We start from the raw sequence: 19,268 nt of genomic DNA on the forward strand, positions 1-19,268 counted from the left end.
TATTCCTTGTAAGAATATTACTTTACATAGTCTTGAAAACACTTGTATTATCTTATCTTAAGGACTTGTCAATAATCTTTTTAACCACCATTAAATATTTAATTATAAAAATATTTTAAAGATAATATCTTTCATACAGTCATGATTAAGTCAAAACAGATTTGGAGGAGCTAGTTTACAACAGTAAACGATTCAACACTTGTGACATGTGGTTTAAGATTTCACAACAGTAGAATGCTTAGTGCACAAATATTTGCTGACCTATGTAGGAATACACTATACCTTGATTGACTTAAGTTAGTGAGTCTAATTCTCTTATTTATTGAATTTTATAGAATGCTACAACTGAAAAGTCTAAAAACAGTTACAAATGTAAAATGTTTGTAGTTTATCTATATAAAATGAATCAAACAAGTCTTATTGGTTATCAACCTGTTCAAAATAACTAACATGTACTATAAGATGTCACAACAGTAAAATACTCCATGGACAAATATTTGCTGAACAATGGAATAGTAAACTTTGGGTTGTTATTTTAAGCTTTAAGTACTACATTCTTTGGAAACTGTGATCCAATAAATGCTCAACGTTCTTTGGGGACAGCTCATATTACTCAAATCTGTTAATAAATAATCAACTAGATACAACTGCAATCAAATGTATCAGTAGATGCTCATATTCTTGGGAATTTACCATGGCAATCTAATATTTTGAATCCACAATCCAAGTATACACGAGAAATTCTTAATAATTACACATCTAATAGTCTAAATTCATCAATTCTCCTCAGGAAAGCTTTCCAGAAAAAGTATTAGCTATAAGAACTAGACTGGTAGCTTGTAAAGAAGCCAAAATAGTGTTACATATAGTCTGATGTATGACATATTAAAAAACACCCTATTAGCTCACAAGCTACAGGGTGAGAGGCCTCCAGCAGTATTCTCTAGTCTTTCAGTGGATTGTATCAGTATATAGGAGATAACAGATGATAAGAATCAGATCTCACTTCCATCACACTCCACTGAAAGACATATCATTCTGTAAGTCTTCTCTGTCTTTCAGTGGAGTGTGATGGAAGTGAGATCTAATTCTTATCATCTGTTATCTCCTATCTACTGATACACTCCACTGAAAGACTAGAGAATACTGGTAGAGGCCTCTCCCCCAAGATTAGCTTCTATAGGGGTAGTTACTAAAGGGTTGTTTCTAGAAGCTACTTGAGTGTTCCTTAAGAGGTAATAGTGTGGTTTTCAAGAGGTAATAGCCTTAAATAGTTTATCTAGTAACTTGATTAAAAAGACCTTTTAAAATGGAATACTTAATTACTTAACCTTGAGAGTATTTTTTGAGAGCTTAAGAGGAAATAGAATAGCTACTAGAGTGGTTTTGAGAGCTTAAGAGGTAATGATGAGCTACTGCAGATAATTAATTGTAATCGTTATGCATATAATTAGCAGTAATTGGATTGTTTTTATTTGGATGTGATTTTGGAACTTATTAGTCCACGAATTAATAGCCTTAAGTATTAACCTGATTTTGACTATAATGAGTTATCCTCAGAGAATATAGTATTAGAATATTATATGATTGGTAGTTTTACAAATATTTGAGTAACAATATACTCAAAGAATATGAGTATTTACTGGTATTCCAATGGCTAATGAATGGACAAATTGCCACAGTTCTATAGTAACTAAGCTCAATTGTATCAAAACAAACTAGTATACTATTCCATCGCCCAGCAAATATTAGTTCAATCAGAATTTTACATTTGTAAACATTACAGTATATTTCAGTATTTTGATCTGGTTGATATTTAATATTACATTAGTAAATGAAATAAATAATTAAACATTTAGTACCCTTTTCCTTATTGCTTTGTTTAATTTAGAGTTATGAGGGAGACATATGTATTCTTTTTTTACTTTCTCTTCTTTTTTGTTTTGTTTCTTAATTTTGTTCTTTATCATATTATCAATAAGATTGTCCTTTTATCCATTTTTGGCTGCAATATATTTTATTATCTTCTTTTCTTTTTCAAAATGTGTTTTGTTTAGTGGCAATGTAATTAGTCTGTAAATCATAGAATGAAATGCTGCCATTTTTTGTTGCCATGGGTGGTTTGATGATTTGGTACTATTAATTTAGTAGTGGTTGTTTTTCTAAAAAGATCAAATTAGTGTTTTTTGTCAATTTTTGAGATTGTTAAGTCCAGATAATTGATTTTTTCTTGTTGGGCATCTTTGGTAAACTTTATATTTTTAGATATAGAATTTATGTATGTTAGAAGTGTGTCACTCTCAGTTTCGGATCCTTCAAATAAGCAAATAACATAATCAACGTACCTGTACCAATATATGACTTAATATTACAGTATTACCAGTTGATTTATTTTTGCACACATAAATTTGTGTTAAATGTTTACATACCTTTGTTTATTTATAAACTAATGGATACCAATAGTGCTATAAATATTCTACCATTACCATCTAGTTCTCTATAGTAAAATGGTAATTGATAAGGAATGGTTGTCAAAAAACTAAGCATAAATTTTGCATAAATTAACTAATATTTTGTTTTAGGATAAATAAGTATATAAATGGTATAATTTAATGTCTTTATTTAAAACCTCAACAGATGACAAACAATGATCAATTTCTCAATGATTTTTATATACTATCTTGTTGACTTTTATCTCACCTCACATAGAATGCAAAAACAATTATTTTTCCTTGATTATATTTTAATTCATTTATTTATCTCCCCATCTTTAAGATGATATATCCCTGAAATACCAAAATTCTTCATCTTCCCCATGACTTGCATTGATCCAAAATTCTTCTGCAGTAGTCATCTCCAAGATTTCTTATAAAATTCCCAATAAAGGATTTGGCTAAATGCAATTTGAAACATTCCAATAGCCTTTTATTTTTTTTTCTCTAACTCACAGAAAAACAATTTAACTACTTGATGCTTAAACTGATTAACAGAATCATATTATACTGTAGTATCAAAAATATTTCAAGTATTGCGACCATTGCAACCATCGGCTGCTCTTATAACACTTGAAAACTCATAATACCATCAACTAGCTCAGAGGTAAGGCATCGGGCCCATAAGTCAAAGGTCATGGGTTCGAGACCCATCTAGTGCAAAAAATTTTGTTCTAGTTTTTTTACAAATTTTGTTTTTTATGACCTATTTAATCACTTTACTCAACTGATAAGAATGATTTTCATACTAAATATTTATTATTTTGTGTTTTTATGTTTAGGCTGAAATATTGAAACAATATAGAAACCATGTTAGATACTTAAAAAATAAACAATATTTATTTTGCCTTGTTTTAATATATTTCAATATTGACTCAAATATTTACCGATAAATGTCTTTTGTTTCAAATCAATATTTGTAAAATGTTATTGCAATATTAAATCAATAGTTTTTAATATTGGGTAAATATCGATTCAATATATTTTACAATATTGTTTGTAAATTTTCTTGCTACTTGGGTAGTGCCATACGGGCCATGAGATAACAACATGGCTCATCAATTACATCATCTATTGCAAGACTGGTCTAGGCGTGGACAGATCAGCAGATGGCCAGGATCCTGAACAGCACCACACGCACACAAGATGTTTTCTTCGTCTGTTAAGAGACCCTATTTCTGCATGTTTGTCTTGCATTTCGGTACCTCGACCCTGAACGATTTAGGGTCTTCCACACCATGTAATGTAGGTTTCCACCAGGAGCGAGTTCCTCCCTGGCTGGTATGGGAGAGTTAGTCAACGTGGCCTCCCACCTTGCCACCCGATTGCTTGTTTTCCTAACCTAGCTTTTGTTTTTAAAAATACGTTTCTGTTAGAAGATGAGTGAAATGGATAATGCAAAGTTTTGTTCGTAACACCCTGTATATTGTCGGGTCAGGTAAAATCTTGTACGTTACACGTTACGCCAGAGCGTGTTTACATCAATTAGGTGAATTATGCAACTCGCTTCCGTTCGTTGCTCCATTCACCTGCGTGAAGTAAAAACGCTCTTACTACACTTGTAAGGTAAATAAGGTAAATGCACCAGTAGCTGACAGTGCTCCAGAAGCTGACAGTTTGAGTTTCTTAACATTATAATGTGGTCTCTTAAAAATATTTACACATGATTGCATTGTTAGAAGAACATATGTTTATTCCTGATTTGATTACAAAAAAATCTGTGAAATTTAGCCCATACTTGCGGAATGGTGGTGGTTTGAAAGCGACCCTGTCCGTACACATCACATTTAGTCGATTCCCTTAATGAAATTGTTAAGAAAGTTAGTTTAGTTTTTTGTCATTTCGCTAAATTTCTTAAATAGTATTAATGATTAGGCTCATTATTTTTATCAATTATACCTTTGTTGACAATTTCATGAAAAAATTGGGGCGTTAGGGGTTTTGGATTTAAAATTATATCAATGTCAGGCTTTGGTACACAAAAGCCATACAAGTTCCACTAGCTGACAGGGGATATTTGCTACTTGCACAATATTAAATTGGTTTCACCCATCGAAATTTGCATGCTATTTTTAATTTATGTGATCTCACATTTTTATAAAATGATTTTAATTTTTTAATTTATAAGCCAAACTATCTTAAAAAATGTATATTTTTTTAAAATATATATAAAATATATACAGGGTGACAAACAAGTCTGGAAACGGTTTAATATCTTTTTAAATAAATCCGTTAGAAAATTCAAACCTTTCACATCAACTTACATGTATGAAAACTACTTTTTCCAAGCATTATCTTTTTTTACCTCTACCAGGGGACGGCCGACGAGGAGTAGGTACATAATCTTTAATGTAAGCATATGTTGATATGCACACCATTTTAAAGGTCTGGTCAAGTGGAGTTCATTGCCAGAAACTGCGTCAAAAAAGGTTCATCCGTTACAAAATGGCGGCTGTCCAAAGTTCTTGTGGAATATACCCGCACAGGCCTTAGTATTGGTAAATACTCGTATTAAACATTAGCTTGAGAGCTGAAACTGTATTTTTAAGTCAACTAGCTCATAGATTAATATTATAAAATCTTCAAAACAAATTTTACCGAGTTTCAGATTTCCCGGCTAATGTTGAATATGAGTATTTACCAATACTAAGGCCTCTGTAGGTATATTCCGCAAGAACTTTGGACAGCCGCCATTTTGTAACGGATGAACCTTTTTTGACGCGGTTTCCGGCAATGAATTCCACTGGACCAGACCTTTAAAATGATGTGCATATCAACCTATGCTTACATCAAAGATTATGTACCTACTCCTCATGGGTCGTCCCCTGGTAGAGGTCAAAAAATGGTAATGCTTGCAAAAAGTAATTATCATACATATAAGTTGATGTGAAAAGTTTGAATTTTCAAACGAATTTAGTTAAAAAGATATCAAGCCGTTTCCAGACTTTTTTGTCACCCTGTATATATATTTTAATGTAAATATTATTTATCTTAAAATATGTAAAATAAATTTTCTTAATAACGTTTTATGTGATTTTATAATTTAATTATTAAGTTAGATTTTATTCGTCTTATAAATTATAAAACCTTTAGGTTTAACAGCTAATACATTTAAGTTCCAGTGTCAGCTACTGGGACAACTGACTGTCAGCTACTGGTACAAGCACTTTTTTCACTGTCAGCCACTGGAACACGTACAAAGGTTGAATTAAGTTTAAAAATGTTATAAAATATATTTAAAAACCCCTTTTTGTATGACAAATTTGAAAACTACACTAAATTTAGAATCACATAAAATCCGTAATATCTCTTTAGTTCCTATTTATTCAAAACCACGGATTATTAAGTGCGTACAGTTTCTTATACTGTCAGCTACTGGTGCGTTTACCTTAGCTATTACCCCACACTATACGGTTTTAACAAGCTTACCACGGAGGGATTTAGTCCAGTAAACAGCTGTTGCCGCCAGCTTAATCAAATGGGGGTTCATTACGTAGGCCTACATAGGTCTCATTATGAATAGTTATTGTTAGTCCTTTAGTTGGTGGGAATACATAAATAAGGGTTTGTTCAGATTTTTTTTGTTAAGTTAGCTTAGAGTAGTATAGCGTAAAATATCGTACGTCACTTCTCCAAAATGTTTTTAACTCAATACTCGTTTATTGAACTTATTTACCGGACTCATAAGGTAATCCCGCACTCGACTTCGTTCTGTAACCACTAACCAGAACCACTGGGCTAAAATAAAATGCACAAGAAATGAAACTGGAAATCGTGACGTCGAGGCTACGTCCCGTAAGCCTTGCGGGAACTCAACCCGTCTGGCCTCATTGGCAAATACTTGGCATGGCAACACTGTACGTACGTACGTTTGTTTTTGTTTGTTGAATTAGTAACTGGTACTGGTACCATAGATTAGATATAGACATAGACCTAACCAACACAAGTCTGTTTTATCTATGGTATAGATAAAACGTTGCTTAGTCTATGCTGGTTCTGGTACAGACAGAGGACAGGACAGAGGTACACTACACTAGCGTATCAACTAACTAGTCACTTAGCCACTAGGCCACTAGCCAGTGGTATTGAGTGGTATTGGTAACTCTACTGACTCACTGACTGTAGGAGGCTAATGTGAAGAAACCTAAACCTAAGAAGTTTGTTTGATGTATAGTTTTATTTAAATTATTGTAATATATATTCTCAAGAAATAGTGTTTAAGCAGATTTTAGAAAGAAGATTACTTCCACCCTCAGACCTCTGAGCAATACTAACTTACAGTGTTGTTAATGAAGAAGTGAGTATATTATGATGCTGCCTTAGGCTATGTTTTGGAAAGTACTTTTTCACCCAATTAAGATTTTAGTACAACAATTTGGACAAGTAGGCCTAGTACCTTGTGGCCATACCGTATTTTAGTTCTAATGCATGAATTCCCCTTATATAACTAGGCTACAGTTTCCTAACAGTGCTATGCTAATATCGATTGAAACTAACAATTCAATTAGTAGGTACTGTACCTAAAACTTCTCTCAACATGCAATGGCCTATCCAGTGCTTGGGCAGAGTTCCGTACATCGGGGACAGTTTCTTAACTGGGCTATGCTTATATTGATTGAAACTATCGATTCGATTGGTAAACGGGTATTTATTCCGTATAGGCACAGAAAACGTACAACTATAACCCAGAATGCCAACCGCATGGTAAAAAGCATTGAGCGGTTTGAGAGAGCTTTGCCTGTCAATCCGTAGGCAGCGCCACCAGCGTTGCCATGCAATAGAATAGCAACGCTGGTGGCGCTGCCTACCGATTGACAGGCAAAGCTCTCTCAAAACACTTAATGCTTTTTACCATGCGGTTGGCATTCTGGGTTATAGTAGTACGTTTTCTGTGGTATAGGTGCCTCCAAACGAATTTTTAATTTGGATATCTTACTTTATAGTTTTTTACCTCCTGAATCCAAATATACCATTATTTTTCACCGCTGATGAATATTTCTCAAGATATCGCCGTAAAAACATACTTAACATTACAATAAACAAGATAGGATGGATAACATTTCAAGTGATTCTGTAGTCAAATAACATGTTCTCTATAATAGGAATTTCGTCACATTATGGAGATATAGTTATAGATATACTGCTGGACTAATTACAGTTAAACTTATTTAGGCATGTTAGGGTGGTAGGTCGTGCTATATGTGAATTGGTGACTGCATTAAGTGTTTTGAAGTTAGGTTAGATTAGGAAGGTAAAGTTTAGGTTATAATGTATCGAGTTGTTAGTTTATGTTGCCTGCAGACTGTTTTTGTAAAATTAAAATCCTGAGAAAAACACTTCAAATTACTTTTTCAAAAATGCTTTTATCATAAGATATTTATGAGCTATCAATATTATTGAAAAACCTTGATCAAATTATAAATAAAAGTGTAAAAAATTAAATGTCTAATAAAATCTAGTCTTTTTAACCATATTACAAAGAGAATATTGTTTAAATAATATATGCACAAAACCACCTGTAATGTTTATACTCGTCTTGATGCGGAATTAAATCAATAATTGGTTTTGAAACTAATAATAATCAGCTCTTATTTAGGCATGGGGAAGGTAGGTCGGGTTTTATGCAGATTCGTGACTGTATTAGGTAGGCTAATTTGAAGCTAGGTAAGATTAGGAAGGTAATGTGTAGGTTAAAAAAAACCGACTCATTAATTTATGCTACGTCCAGAATGGTTTTGCACAATTGAAATAGTAGGTGAAACACAATGAAGTAAAGGCGTAATTCCTAATGAAATCTGAAAAATCATTAGTGAAAAGGATGAACAAAAATGGGCCTATGATTGAGCCCTGGGGCACTCTTCTGTTAATCAAAAGTTGTGTGGACCTATATACAGATTTTCTTTCATTTGTGTTTTGCTGGATTTCGACAATTTATGTACGTCTTTTGAAATAGCTTGCTACCCAGTCTTTGGCCATTCCCTCTATTCCTAGGGCTGTGAGTTTCCATAGGATGAGATTATGGCCCAGACAGTCAAAAGCTTTGCTGTAGTCAAGTAAGACTGTTGATACATGTCTGCGTGCTTAGTCATAGTCATAGTCATTGTTATTTATTCATTTTTTGTACATAGTTTGTACAGTAAATAGCGTCATATATAATACAATACTAAATCTAACTAAAAACTACTATTAACAATTTACCAAGCAAAAATGAAAAGTAATAACAAAAATATTTATATCTACAGTAGGTTATATCTGGGAAGTGAAAAATTATTCTTTGGAGTAAGGGGCCAGTTGCATCAAATATTCTTTCAGCAATTTCCTGAACTTGTTTAAATTATTTTCTCTTCTTATGTTTTCTGGAATATATTTAAGAAAAGTATATCCTATGTAGGTTGGTTTCTTTGCAAAAAACTTTAATCTATGTGGCAGGATAACCTCACTTCTCTTTCTAGTATCATACAAATGAGCTGGGGACTTAAAATTTATAGTTGTACAATTCTTTGCAATGAGAGTAGTTTCAATGATATATTGCCAGTAAACAGTTAAAATATTAAGATTTTTGAAATGTTCTTTTGCTGATGCATCATACTTTAACTTAAGCATGATCCTAATTGCTCGTTTTTCCTGTTTTAATATTTTTTTAACGTTGTTGCTTCTAGATGGTAAATGATTTATTCGATTTAACTATTTAGAGCTGTGGTGGTGGACCTCCCTTTGAGAAAACCATGTTGGTTTTTAGTAATACCATTGCTTTCCAAGTGACTCAGCATTCTTGACAGAGCGACCTTTTCATTTATTTTGAAAAGGTTGATATTAATGAGATAGGGGAGTAGATTTCTTGTTTAGTGCGTGAGCCTTTTTTGTGCTTTAGGTATATTTTTGCTATTTGTAGGGCTGAGGGAAATTGTCCAAGGCTAAAATGAAATGAAATGAATGTTTATTATGCTGACAAGTGGAGCTGCCAGTTATTCGGCACAGTGTTTTACAACTTTTGATGGGACTCCATCTACTCCACATGACAGCTTTAAATTCATTGAGGCTATTGTTGCTAACACTTCATTAATGGTTGTTTGAGTTAATATTAGTGGCTGGATATTGCTTTGTGGTTTAAATAGTGGATGTGTAATTTTTTTTATTGATTTTTACTTTTCTCTAAAGTGTTGTCTGCTATTTCTACAAAAAATTGGTTTAGGTGTTCAGCAATGTGAGTAGGATTATCTACTATTTTCCCCTCTATTTCCAGCTGCAGATTTGGTTCTTCCTTCTGTTTACATTTTTTCTGTGTTGATGATCTCCTAGACAATTTTAAATTTATTATTAGCACTTGTAATGTATTCTGCAGTGGCTTGTCGCTTGAAGGACCTGAGCTTTAAATCACATTTTTTCTTCTTTTCCAACATTGTAGTGTTATCATTTACATTTCCAGTAAGCTCGTATTGATGCAAGGTATCTATAAAATCTTCTTTTAGTATTTAGACTTCTTCATCATACTGGACCTTCATTTTCTCTCCTTTCTGCTTAGCTCTTGTTTTTTTGAAAGGGCAGACATAGTCAAAAATGAGCCGTACAGTCCTTTGGAATCCAGAGTATGCCTCTTCAGCATCAGGGGCATTGTACACCTTTATCTACTTTTCTTTGGAGAGTTCGATGCAGTAAAGTATTTAAGATAGTTCAGATAAAAGGTTAACCCTCTGAGTGTCATGTGTCGCTGCAGCGACTCACGAACACTGTTTACGGCGAAGGCTCTATGACTGACAAAATCGGATTGAACTGGATCGAGTTAGATATCGTTCTTTTCGTTATATTCTAAGCTTTCTCCAGAGGTCTGTCTCTAAGTGCTGTATGTTCTCCGAGCCGATCGTAATTGTAGCAGACAGCTGACGTGCGTATTTGTAAACAGGTTAGTTAACCTCGGACTGATGACTGATGTGTTTTATTATGTTTATCATTGTTTTAGTGTTAAAAATCAAAAGTAGTGATATACGTGGTGCATTATAAGAAGATTTAAGTGATTTTGAAGTGCTGGTTGATGATCCTGAAGAAGTAGGTAGTGATATTGATGTAAATTATCAGCCAGATTCCTACCTATGGTTAGGCTATGCATTCTTAGCTAAACGCTATGTACTGAAATCTGTTTTTTGCCCATAACTTATTAATTTGCAAATCTACTTCCTTATATTATTATATATTTGTAATCCTCATAAAATTTAGAACAAAGTGGCTATTTTCAAATATTTATAGGCCTATAATTTATACAATTTCATTGAGCGCGAACATATTTTTTTTTTCAATTTTTCCAAATTAATTTTTATTTTTACCTAAAAAAATGTTTTTGAAATAAATATTCCTTAGGTTTTATGTATGATATTGAAGCCCATGATTTTCCAAACAAAATGGTATATAGAACAGTAGAATTAACATTGTTTTAAGCTTTTCAGATCCGTTTTAATAAAACCTTGCAAATGCGCCAAAAATAGGCTGACATTAAGGCCTAAACTATGGACACTCGGAGGGTTAAGGTAGTGTACGATACCCAAGCTAAATACGAACTACTGATATGTAAACAACCTACTTTGTAAAAAATCCAAGTTAAAATTTCATAACTTTAGGTTTAGGTTTAATAAATTAAGCATTTTGGTATGTCATTAAAGTTGACTTTAAGTACAGTCAGGCTTGTCATCGTTTTCGAGACATAATTCCTCAATATCTTGAGTAATACAGGGTATTTTTGCCTTTACAAAATAACTCCATCAGACATACATTAAGTAGGTAGAAAGGTCGCTATAACTACATAACACCACTGGGAAATAGCAAATATGAATATTAGGGGTTGATGAGTGATAGGTACGTTCCAAACCACAAAAAGATAAGTCCCCTCTCTGTAAACAAAATTCCCCACCAAGACATCCACTACATGGAGACGGTTCATTAGGCTTTATCATATCCACTACATTCTAATACCATTATTTTACTAGTTCTATAATTTTAAACCAAATTATGTAATATCCATTAGAGATACTTTATTTAGCATTTTAATATTTTGAATGACATGTACAACCCTAATTTTGGATCATTCGATATTTATAAGCTATCAATATTATTGTTAAAACTTCATAAAATGATAAATAAAAGTGTTAAAAAATTATATGTCTAATAAAGTCTGGTCTTTTTCAGAACTGGCATTAGCTTTCCCAGACATAGAGAAAAATAAACTCAAGTTCCTCACAGAAAAGCTTCATATAATGTCTGACATAAGGCTGTACTACAAACAGCAGATAAAAATGGTATTCTATTAAACACTATATAAAGAACAGATGAAAGTAAATTATTGCTCTGTAAAACTATTAAATTACTGTACAATTAACATTTATGCGGTAGGATTTAAAATATCTTCAACACAACAAGATTTAAGCAAGAAATGTTTTAATATTGTTGAGATCTCTATGTAACATACAAATCATAACTAAAAAATTAAGTTATCTATTTACTTACTAGGTCATCTGACAAGTACTATAAAGTTAGGAAGTAAATATGTTAAAGCTTCCGTATAAGTGTGCATTTTGTAAAATAATTGTTTCACCTCAGTGGAAAATGAGGAATCATATATTGGAACATACGGGTGAGCGCCCCTTTAAATGTTTGATATGTGAGAGAACCTTTATCCAACTAAATAAAGTAAAGAGTCATTTGTTAAAACACTCTTGGGAGAGCCCTTATAAGTGCACTACATGTGAAAAATCATTTAAAACCAAACACAAATTGAAGAGGCATACAGTGGTTCATACTGGAGAGTGGCCTTATAAGTGCACTACATGTGGAAAGTCCTTCACAACCAAAAACAGTTTGAAGGGACATATATTGATTCATACTGGAGAGCGACCTTATAAGTGTGATACATGTGGAAATTGCTTCAAAACCAAAGACAATTTGAATAGTCATACATTGGTTCATACTAAAGAAGCATCTTATAAGTGCACTACATGTGAAAAAGCCTTTAAAACCAACCACGAATTGAAGAGGCATACAGTGGTTCATTCGGGAGAGCGGCCTTATAAATGCACTACGTGTGGAAATTCTTTTACGAAAAAAAAATATTTGAAGGACCATACAAAGGTTCATACTGGAGAGCGACTTTATAAGTGTGATACATGTGGAAATTGCTTCAAAACCAAAGGCAATTTGAATAGTCATACATTGGTTCATACTAAAGAAGCATCTTATAAGTGCACTATATGTGAAAAATCCTTCACAACCAAAAGCAATTTAAATAGACATACATTGGTTCATACTAGTTAAGGATCTTATAAGTGACCTATATGCGCAAAATCATTCGCCATCAATGAGAAAATTAAGAAACATAATTTGATTCATGCAGGAGAGCGATCTCATAAGTGCACCACATATGAAAACTTCTGTAGAATTATATAAGTTTCGAAGAATTTTAAGCAATTGAAATAAATTATTTATACTTGATATTCAAGGAAACATACATTGTTACATGTTAGAGAGCAACTTTACATGTGTAGGACATGCAAAATGCTCTTTTACTTATAATTTCCAGTATAGCAGACTTGTATTAATTATTGATAGCCCTGAATGTCCTTACGGTATAAGTGTATTTTGTCCTAAAATGTCAAAGGGACTTGACACATTTGTTCATACCAGAGTACCAAGTTTAAAGTTACAGTTGTTCAACCTTATTAAAAAGATAATATAATTTACAATTTGTACAAAACCATTTAGGATATTGTTTTAAAAATTTCAGTAAAAAACTTACTGTATTAAACTTATTGATCTTTTTAGTTGATAAAATGTTCAAGTGGTCACAGAATTAACTTTAACAAATCCACTTGTACTTTCTATTTGTTAAAATAAGTTACTTTTATAAATAAATATTCATATAAATATAAGTTCTTTAATTTTACCATTGTGCAAACATTACATCCTCTTTAAAATACTTTTAGTTACTAAAATACCAATTATACACAAATAACTAAATACTGTCAAATAATTATAAAACAAAATTGCATTTGTGCAATATATGACAAAAGAATACATAATAATTAATAAATAAAAAAACGTTTTGTTTAAAAAAAAAATTTTATCTATAAATTATTTTCTACTTTTTTAGTTTTTCATGTGTGTGGATGTTAAATCTATTTCAAGCATATATATCAGATTAAGACAGAGGCGTGTGGAAAATCTAACATTTGTTTAGTTTCTTTTCACCTACTAACTATAAATATATCAATCTATTTAATTTATTGTTTACTTAATAGAATACTAAATAAATAACAATTGACATTATTAACAAACACCTTTATATATGCAATCAGATTGTTTATCTTTATTTTTAAATTTTTGTTTGTATAAAGAATCTCTTGGGACCATAACCTGTACCTCTCAACCTCTGCTCTTCGAACGGTAAAATTTAAGTATTTACAGCTGACTTAAATTAATTGATATATTTACATTCTTTCAAAATGTAAACATGGAAAATTTGGAAGCCCATGGGGCGTAGCCGAAGGGTAATATGAAAATTAAATGATATAATATTGCATTGTCATCCATTTGTGAGTTATGTTTCAAATTTCGTGTCCCTAGCTCATGAGGAACTTCGTTTATAATTGATATCAAAATTTGTAGGAAAGCGAGCTAATAAAAACAAGTCTCTAATTCATCGGGAAGTATAAAAATTTGCAAGAAAGCGAGTTAATAAAAACAAGCCCATGGGGCGTAGCCCAAGGGAAATATGGAAATCAAATGATATAATATTGCATTGTCTTCCATTTTTGAGCTATGTTTCAAGTTTCTAGCTCATTGGGAAGTTAGTATAAAATTGATTGCAAAATTTGTACCGGACAAGAAAGCGAGCTAATAAAAACGTTTTAAAAAAGAGTAGGCGATAAAAAATCACACAAGTGCAACATTAAATACTCCCACCGTAGCAAACCTGCAGCCTAAGCGAATTCCTATTTGTCTGATTTAATTTTTAGTTTTTAATAGATTTAAATACCTTGAGGTTTAACGAGTATTAAGGTTTGCTGCTACAGGGATGAGAGTAAAGTGTGTGTTTGATAAATTATAAAATACAATACAATATATTTAGCTTAGTACAAAATAAATAAATTTGCAAAGTTTGATCAAAACATATCCATAAAACAAGTGACCTACAACAGTTTACATAATCTCGATAAGAATCACATGGGAATTTTTAATTTACAACTTCACTGAAGGTTCTTGGATTAAAACATATAGTAAGTAATGTAATTAGAACTGAGTAAATAGAGAGTGCGGCAAAAAACCTATCTATTTTCTTTAGCGCACTATTCAGCACAGGCCATCCGAGGGTGGTGGGAGTAGGCTCGTTGGATAGTCTATACAATACCATTTATCGTAGTCATAGAGCTGTGGTTGTATAAGCTACGTGCGGTTGTTTTCTAGTAGTTTTTCAAAAGTAGTAAACCAGTCATTGCAACTCAGTGGCAGTTCTGTGCTTTTATTCTATTAGGTCGACATGGAGAGGTTCTGTCGTGATTATCTGTATGGATAACATGATTATAAAACAGATTATTATTCTAATTGATCTGTAGGGATGAAAATTAACCTCAGAATTTGTGTATCTGAGCAGTCAGACATGTTCGAGTAGCCAATTGTTTTCTGGCGTGCCTGCGAGGACTGTTTTCCACAGCAGCATGAACTCTATCGAATGTAAGTTGTCTGGCGTCCGATCTGACTTTGGATGGCCTTTCGGCTACCTTTTTAATGCAGAAGCCGTTGTTCTAAACTTAGTAACCCACCACATTATTGTGATACGCAACGGAACTTCTTCATGTCACCCTAATTGAAATAATGTGTGAAACTGCCGATTCCGCTGAGTTGCAATGAATGAACTCAATACCTTTTAAAAACCACTCCATAACAACCGCACGTAGCTTAGGCGACCACTGCTCTATTACTACAAAACAATGGCATTGTGTAGGCTTTCCAACGAGCCTTCGAGCCTACTCTCACCACTCTCAGACGACCTGTCGCTGAACAGTGCTCTGCAGAAAATGGATTGGTTTTTTTGCCGCACCCTGTATATCTAAAATTAAATATTCCAAATCAGAGTAAAATCAAATTAAGGCTTTTCTTTTTGGACCTGTGGGCAGAGCCTCGGTTGTATACAATGGTCTTATACTTATCTCTGTGATCTACTCTTCTCTGCTAATCTTACTTATTTCCTATGATCAATGACAAAACCATAGACTAAATAAAATAACTCAACAGTTAGTGCTAAAGAGTATTTTTATATCCATCCAGCTGTTAGTACAACAAAATTATACTGCACTAAAACAAACCCAAGATTTTGAATGCTGCTCTAAAAGTTAAATTAGAACAGCTAGTATTTTACTATGTATATTTAAATAAATTGTTACCCTCTTACTGATTAAATGAATGTATAAATGATTTTAGCATTACACATAGTATATAAATAAGTCAACCCTATGTATCCAATTTAATTTTTATCCAAATGCTGAATTTGTGTCACAATCACTGAATGATAACAGCTGTTAAGCAAATGGCATTGTACCAAAAGCTAATCTAGAATTTTAGCGTCTGCTACACTTGTTTAAAATTAAAACTTAATTTAAAAAAAAAAAAAAAACTGAACCCTTAAACTGAAATCTTATTTTCAAAATTACCTAGTTCCCAAAATTATCTTTCTTTCAAAACGGTTTCAACCAAAAAGTCATGAAAATCCATCAAGTGGTTAGTTCACAATGAAATTTAAAAAAAAACCTGTCACCTAAATACAGGGTGTTCCGTAACTCTGTACATATGTATATTCCTTAGGTCAAGACAAACACTTCACCATAGGAGCATGGGTCGGTGGAGCTTAGTTTTCCGTCTGTCTGTATTTATGTGTTTTTACAACTTTATTAAAAAAATTTCAAGTGGCAAAAAAATTTAAATTTTACGTAGTTTTCAATAATACATTATTTGTTAAATATGATATATTATAAAATTGTAAATGACCAATACGACATGGCATTTTTCAGGAGTGGCAAAAGTCTTACCCTGACATAAAGAAAATAAACTCAAGTCATCACAGTAAAGGTTCATATGATTTCTTATATAATACTTTGAACAGCAGCTGAAAAGGGTATTATAATAAACACTATAATAAAGAACAAAATGAAAGTCAATAATATGCTCGGTAAAAATAGAATTTTTATTACAACCAGCATTTATGATAGATATCATAAATGTAAACCAAAGTATGTAATATCCATTAGAGATACTTCATTTAGCATTTTAATATTTTGAATGACATGTACAACCCTAATTTTGGATCATTCGATATTTATAAGCTATCGATATAATTGTTAAAACTTCATAAAATGATAAATAAAAGTGTTAAAATATTATATGTTTAATCAAATATATATATCTAATAAATTCTGGTCTTTTTCAGAACTGGCATTAGCTTTCCCAGACATAGAGAAAAATAAACTCAAGTTCCTCACAGAAAAGCTTCATATAATGTCTGACATAAGGTTGTACTACGAACAGCAGATAAAAATTACATTCTATTAAACACTATATAAAGAACAGATGAAAGTAAATTATTGCTCTGTGAAACTATTAAATTACTGTACAATTAACATTTATGCGGTAGGATTTAAAATATCTTCAACACAACAAGATTTAAGCAAGAAATGTTTTAATATTGTTGAGATCTCTATGTAACATACAAATCATAACTGACAAATTAAGTTATCTATTTACTTACTAGGTAATCTGACAAGTACTATAAAGTTAGGAAGTAAATATGTTAAAGCTTCCGTATAAGTGTGCATTTTGTAAAATAATTGTTTCACCTCAGTGGAAAATGAGGAATCATATATTGGAACATACGGGTGAGTGCCCCTTTAAATGTTTGATATGTGAGAGAACCTTTATCAAACTACATCAAGTAAAGAGTCATTTGTTAAAACACTCTTGGGAGAGCCCTTATAAGTGTGATTCATGTGGAAAGTTCTTATCAGCCAAAAGCGATTTGAGAAGACATGCAATGGTTCATACTGGAGAGCGGCCTTATAAGTGTGATACATGTGGAAAATCCTTCACAACCAAAGGCAATTTGAATAGTCATACATTGGTTCATGCTGGAGAGCGACCTTATTATAAGTGCACTACGTGTGGAAAATCTTTTACAACCAAAAGCAATATGAAGGACCATACAAAGGTTCATTATGGAGAGTGGCCTTATAAGTGCACAACATGTGGAAAATGCTTCACAAAAAAAAGAAACATGAAGGACCATACAAAGGTTCATACGGGAGAGCGGCCTTATAAGTGCACTACATGTGGAAAATCCTTTAAAAAGAACTGCGAATTGAAGAGGCATACAGTGGTTCATACTGGAGAGCGGCCTTATAAGTGCACTACATGTGGAAAATCCTTTAAAACCAACCACGAATTGAAGAGGCATACAGTGGTTCATACTGGAGAGCGGCCTTATAAGTGCACTACATGTGGAAAATCCTTTAAAACCAACCACGAATTGAAGAGGCATACAGTGGTTCATACGGGAGAGCGGCCTTATAAGTGCACTACATGTGGAAAATCCTTTAAAACCAACCGCGAATTGAAGAGGCATACAGTGGTTCATACGGGAGAGCGGCCTTATAAGTGCACTACATGTGGAAAATCCTTTAAAACCAACCACGAATTGAAGGGGCATACAGTGGTTCATACGGGAGAGCGGTCTTATAAGTGCACTACATGTGGAAAATCCTTTAAAACCAACCACGAATTGAAGAGGCATACAAAGGTTCATATTGGAGAGCGACCTTATAAGTGTGATACGTGTGGAAAGTCCTTCACAGCCAAATACTCTTTGTATAAACATACATTGGTTCATACTGGAGAAGCAGAGGTGCCCATCCCCCCCAAACCCAGAGGCGCAACCCCCGCCCCCCCCAAGCCAAAGGAGTAGTTCTCCCCCCCAATTTATGCTGCCGTCTATTTAAACCTACCCTCCCCCCCCACCAATTTATCTGACAATTTTCCCATTACCTCATAAAACGAGCATTCCAATTTAGTATTTAGTAAACTTGAGGTAAAGAAAAACAAACTTGCTGATAATAAAAATTAAATGTTTAATAGGAAACGTTAACAACATTTAACAATACTTCATCAGGTATATCTAACTAATGGACGAATTAGAAGTGTTTCAATTTACATTTCAGAATCTCTATTGTCAGCTAACATGTGCTCAGTACTGCAATAACGTCTTCAAAACGTACAACAATATACTGTACTAGGTGAATTACTCTACTCCAACACAGTATTGTAACTGTACAATATATTAGGTGGCGTTAAATTTTACAGAGAAAGAATCTCAGAGAAGAATTTTAAGAAATCAAACCGCTTTAAAAATGCATTAATAATACTTTGGCAAAGTTTTTTTTTTTTCAAAATTATAGGCAGTCACGAAATAAGACAGACTTGTTGCTCGCCACTCCCTGGCTCTACAAACACCGCCACTCCAAACAACACACTCCAAAAACTCGATTTTACTCTACAAAAATTGCCAGGCAAAATACCCACAAAAGGTTTTTGTGACGAAGTAATCTTATAATTAATTTTGATAGCCCCAGGATTGCCTTTTATGACTAATAATGGTAGAAACGCATCTTGTCAGACAATCTGTTTATACACAAAACACGAAACGATAACAGATAGGCCTATCAATTCACGTGAGTATATTGCCGCAGGCAGGAC

At 32.8% G+C, this 19,268-nt stretch overlaps 1 protein-coding gene across 1 annotated transcript; it reads left to right on the forward strand.

Annotated features, from left to right (window-relative positions):
* The first annotated feature begins 6,774 nt into the window (after positions 1-6,774).
* LOC128991526 (gastrula zinc finger protein xLCGF3.1-like) lies at positions 6,775-18,984 on the forward strand. Its single transcript, XM_054414484.1, has 2 exons — positions 6,775-6,789; positions 16,954-18,984. Exon 2 carries the CDS (start codon positions 17,311-17,313, stop codon positions 18,478-18,480), a length of 1,170 nt encoding a protein of 389 aa, XP_054270459.1. The 5' UTR covers positions 6,775-6,789; positions 16,954-17,310; the 3' UTR covers positions 18,481-18,984.
* The last annotated feature ends 284 nt before the right edge of the window (positions 18,985-19,268 follow it).

The sequence above is a fragment of the Macrosteles quadrilineatus genome, unplaced genomic scaffold (assembly GCF_028750875.1).
Source record: "Macrosteles quadrilineatus isolate MER2022 unplaced genomic scaffold, UCM_ALF_1.0 Scaffold_4__1_contigs__length_99947679, whole genome shotgun sequence".
NCBI classification, from domain to species: domain Eukaryota; kingdom Metazoa; phylum Arthropoda; class Insecta; order Hemiptera; family Cicadellidae; genus Macrosteles; species Macrosteles quadrilineatus.

Coding starts and splice junctions, on each gene's coding strand:
- LOC128991526 (XM_054414484.1), top strand. CDS start 17,311: ATGTTAAAGCTTCCGTATAAGTGTGCATTTTGTAAAATAATTGTTTCA.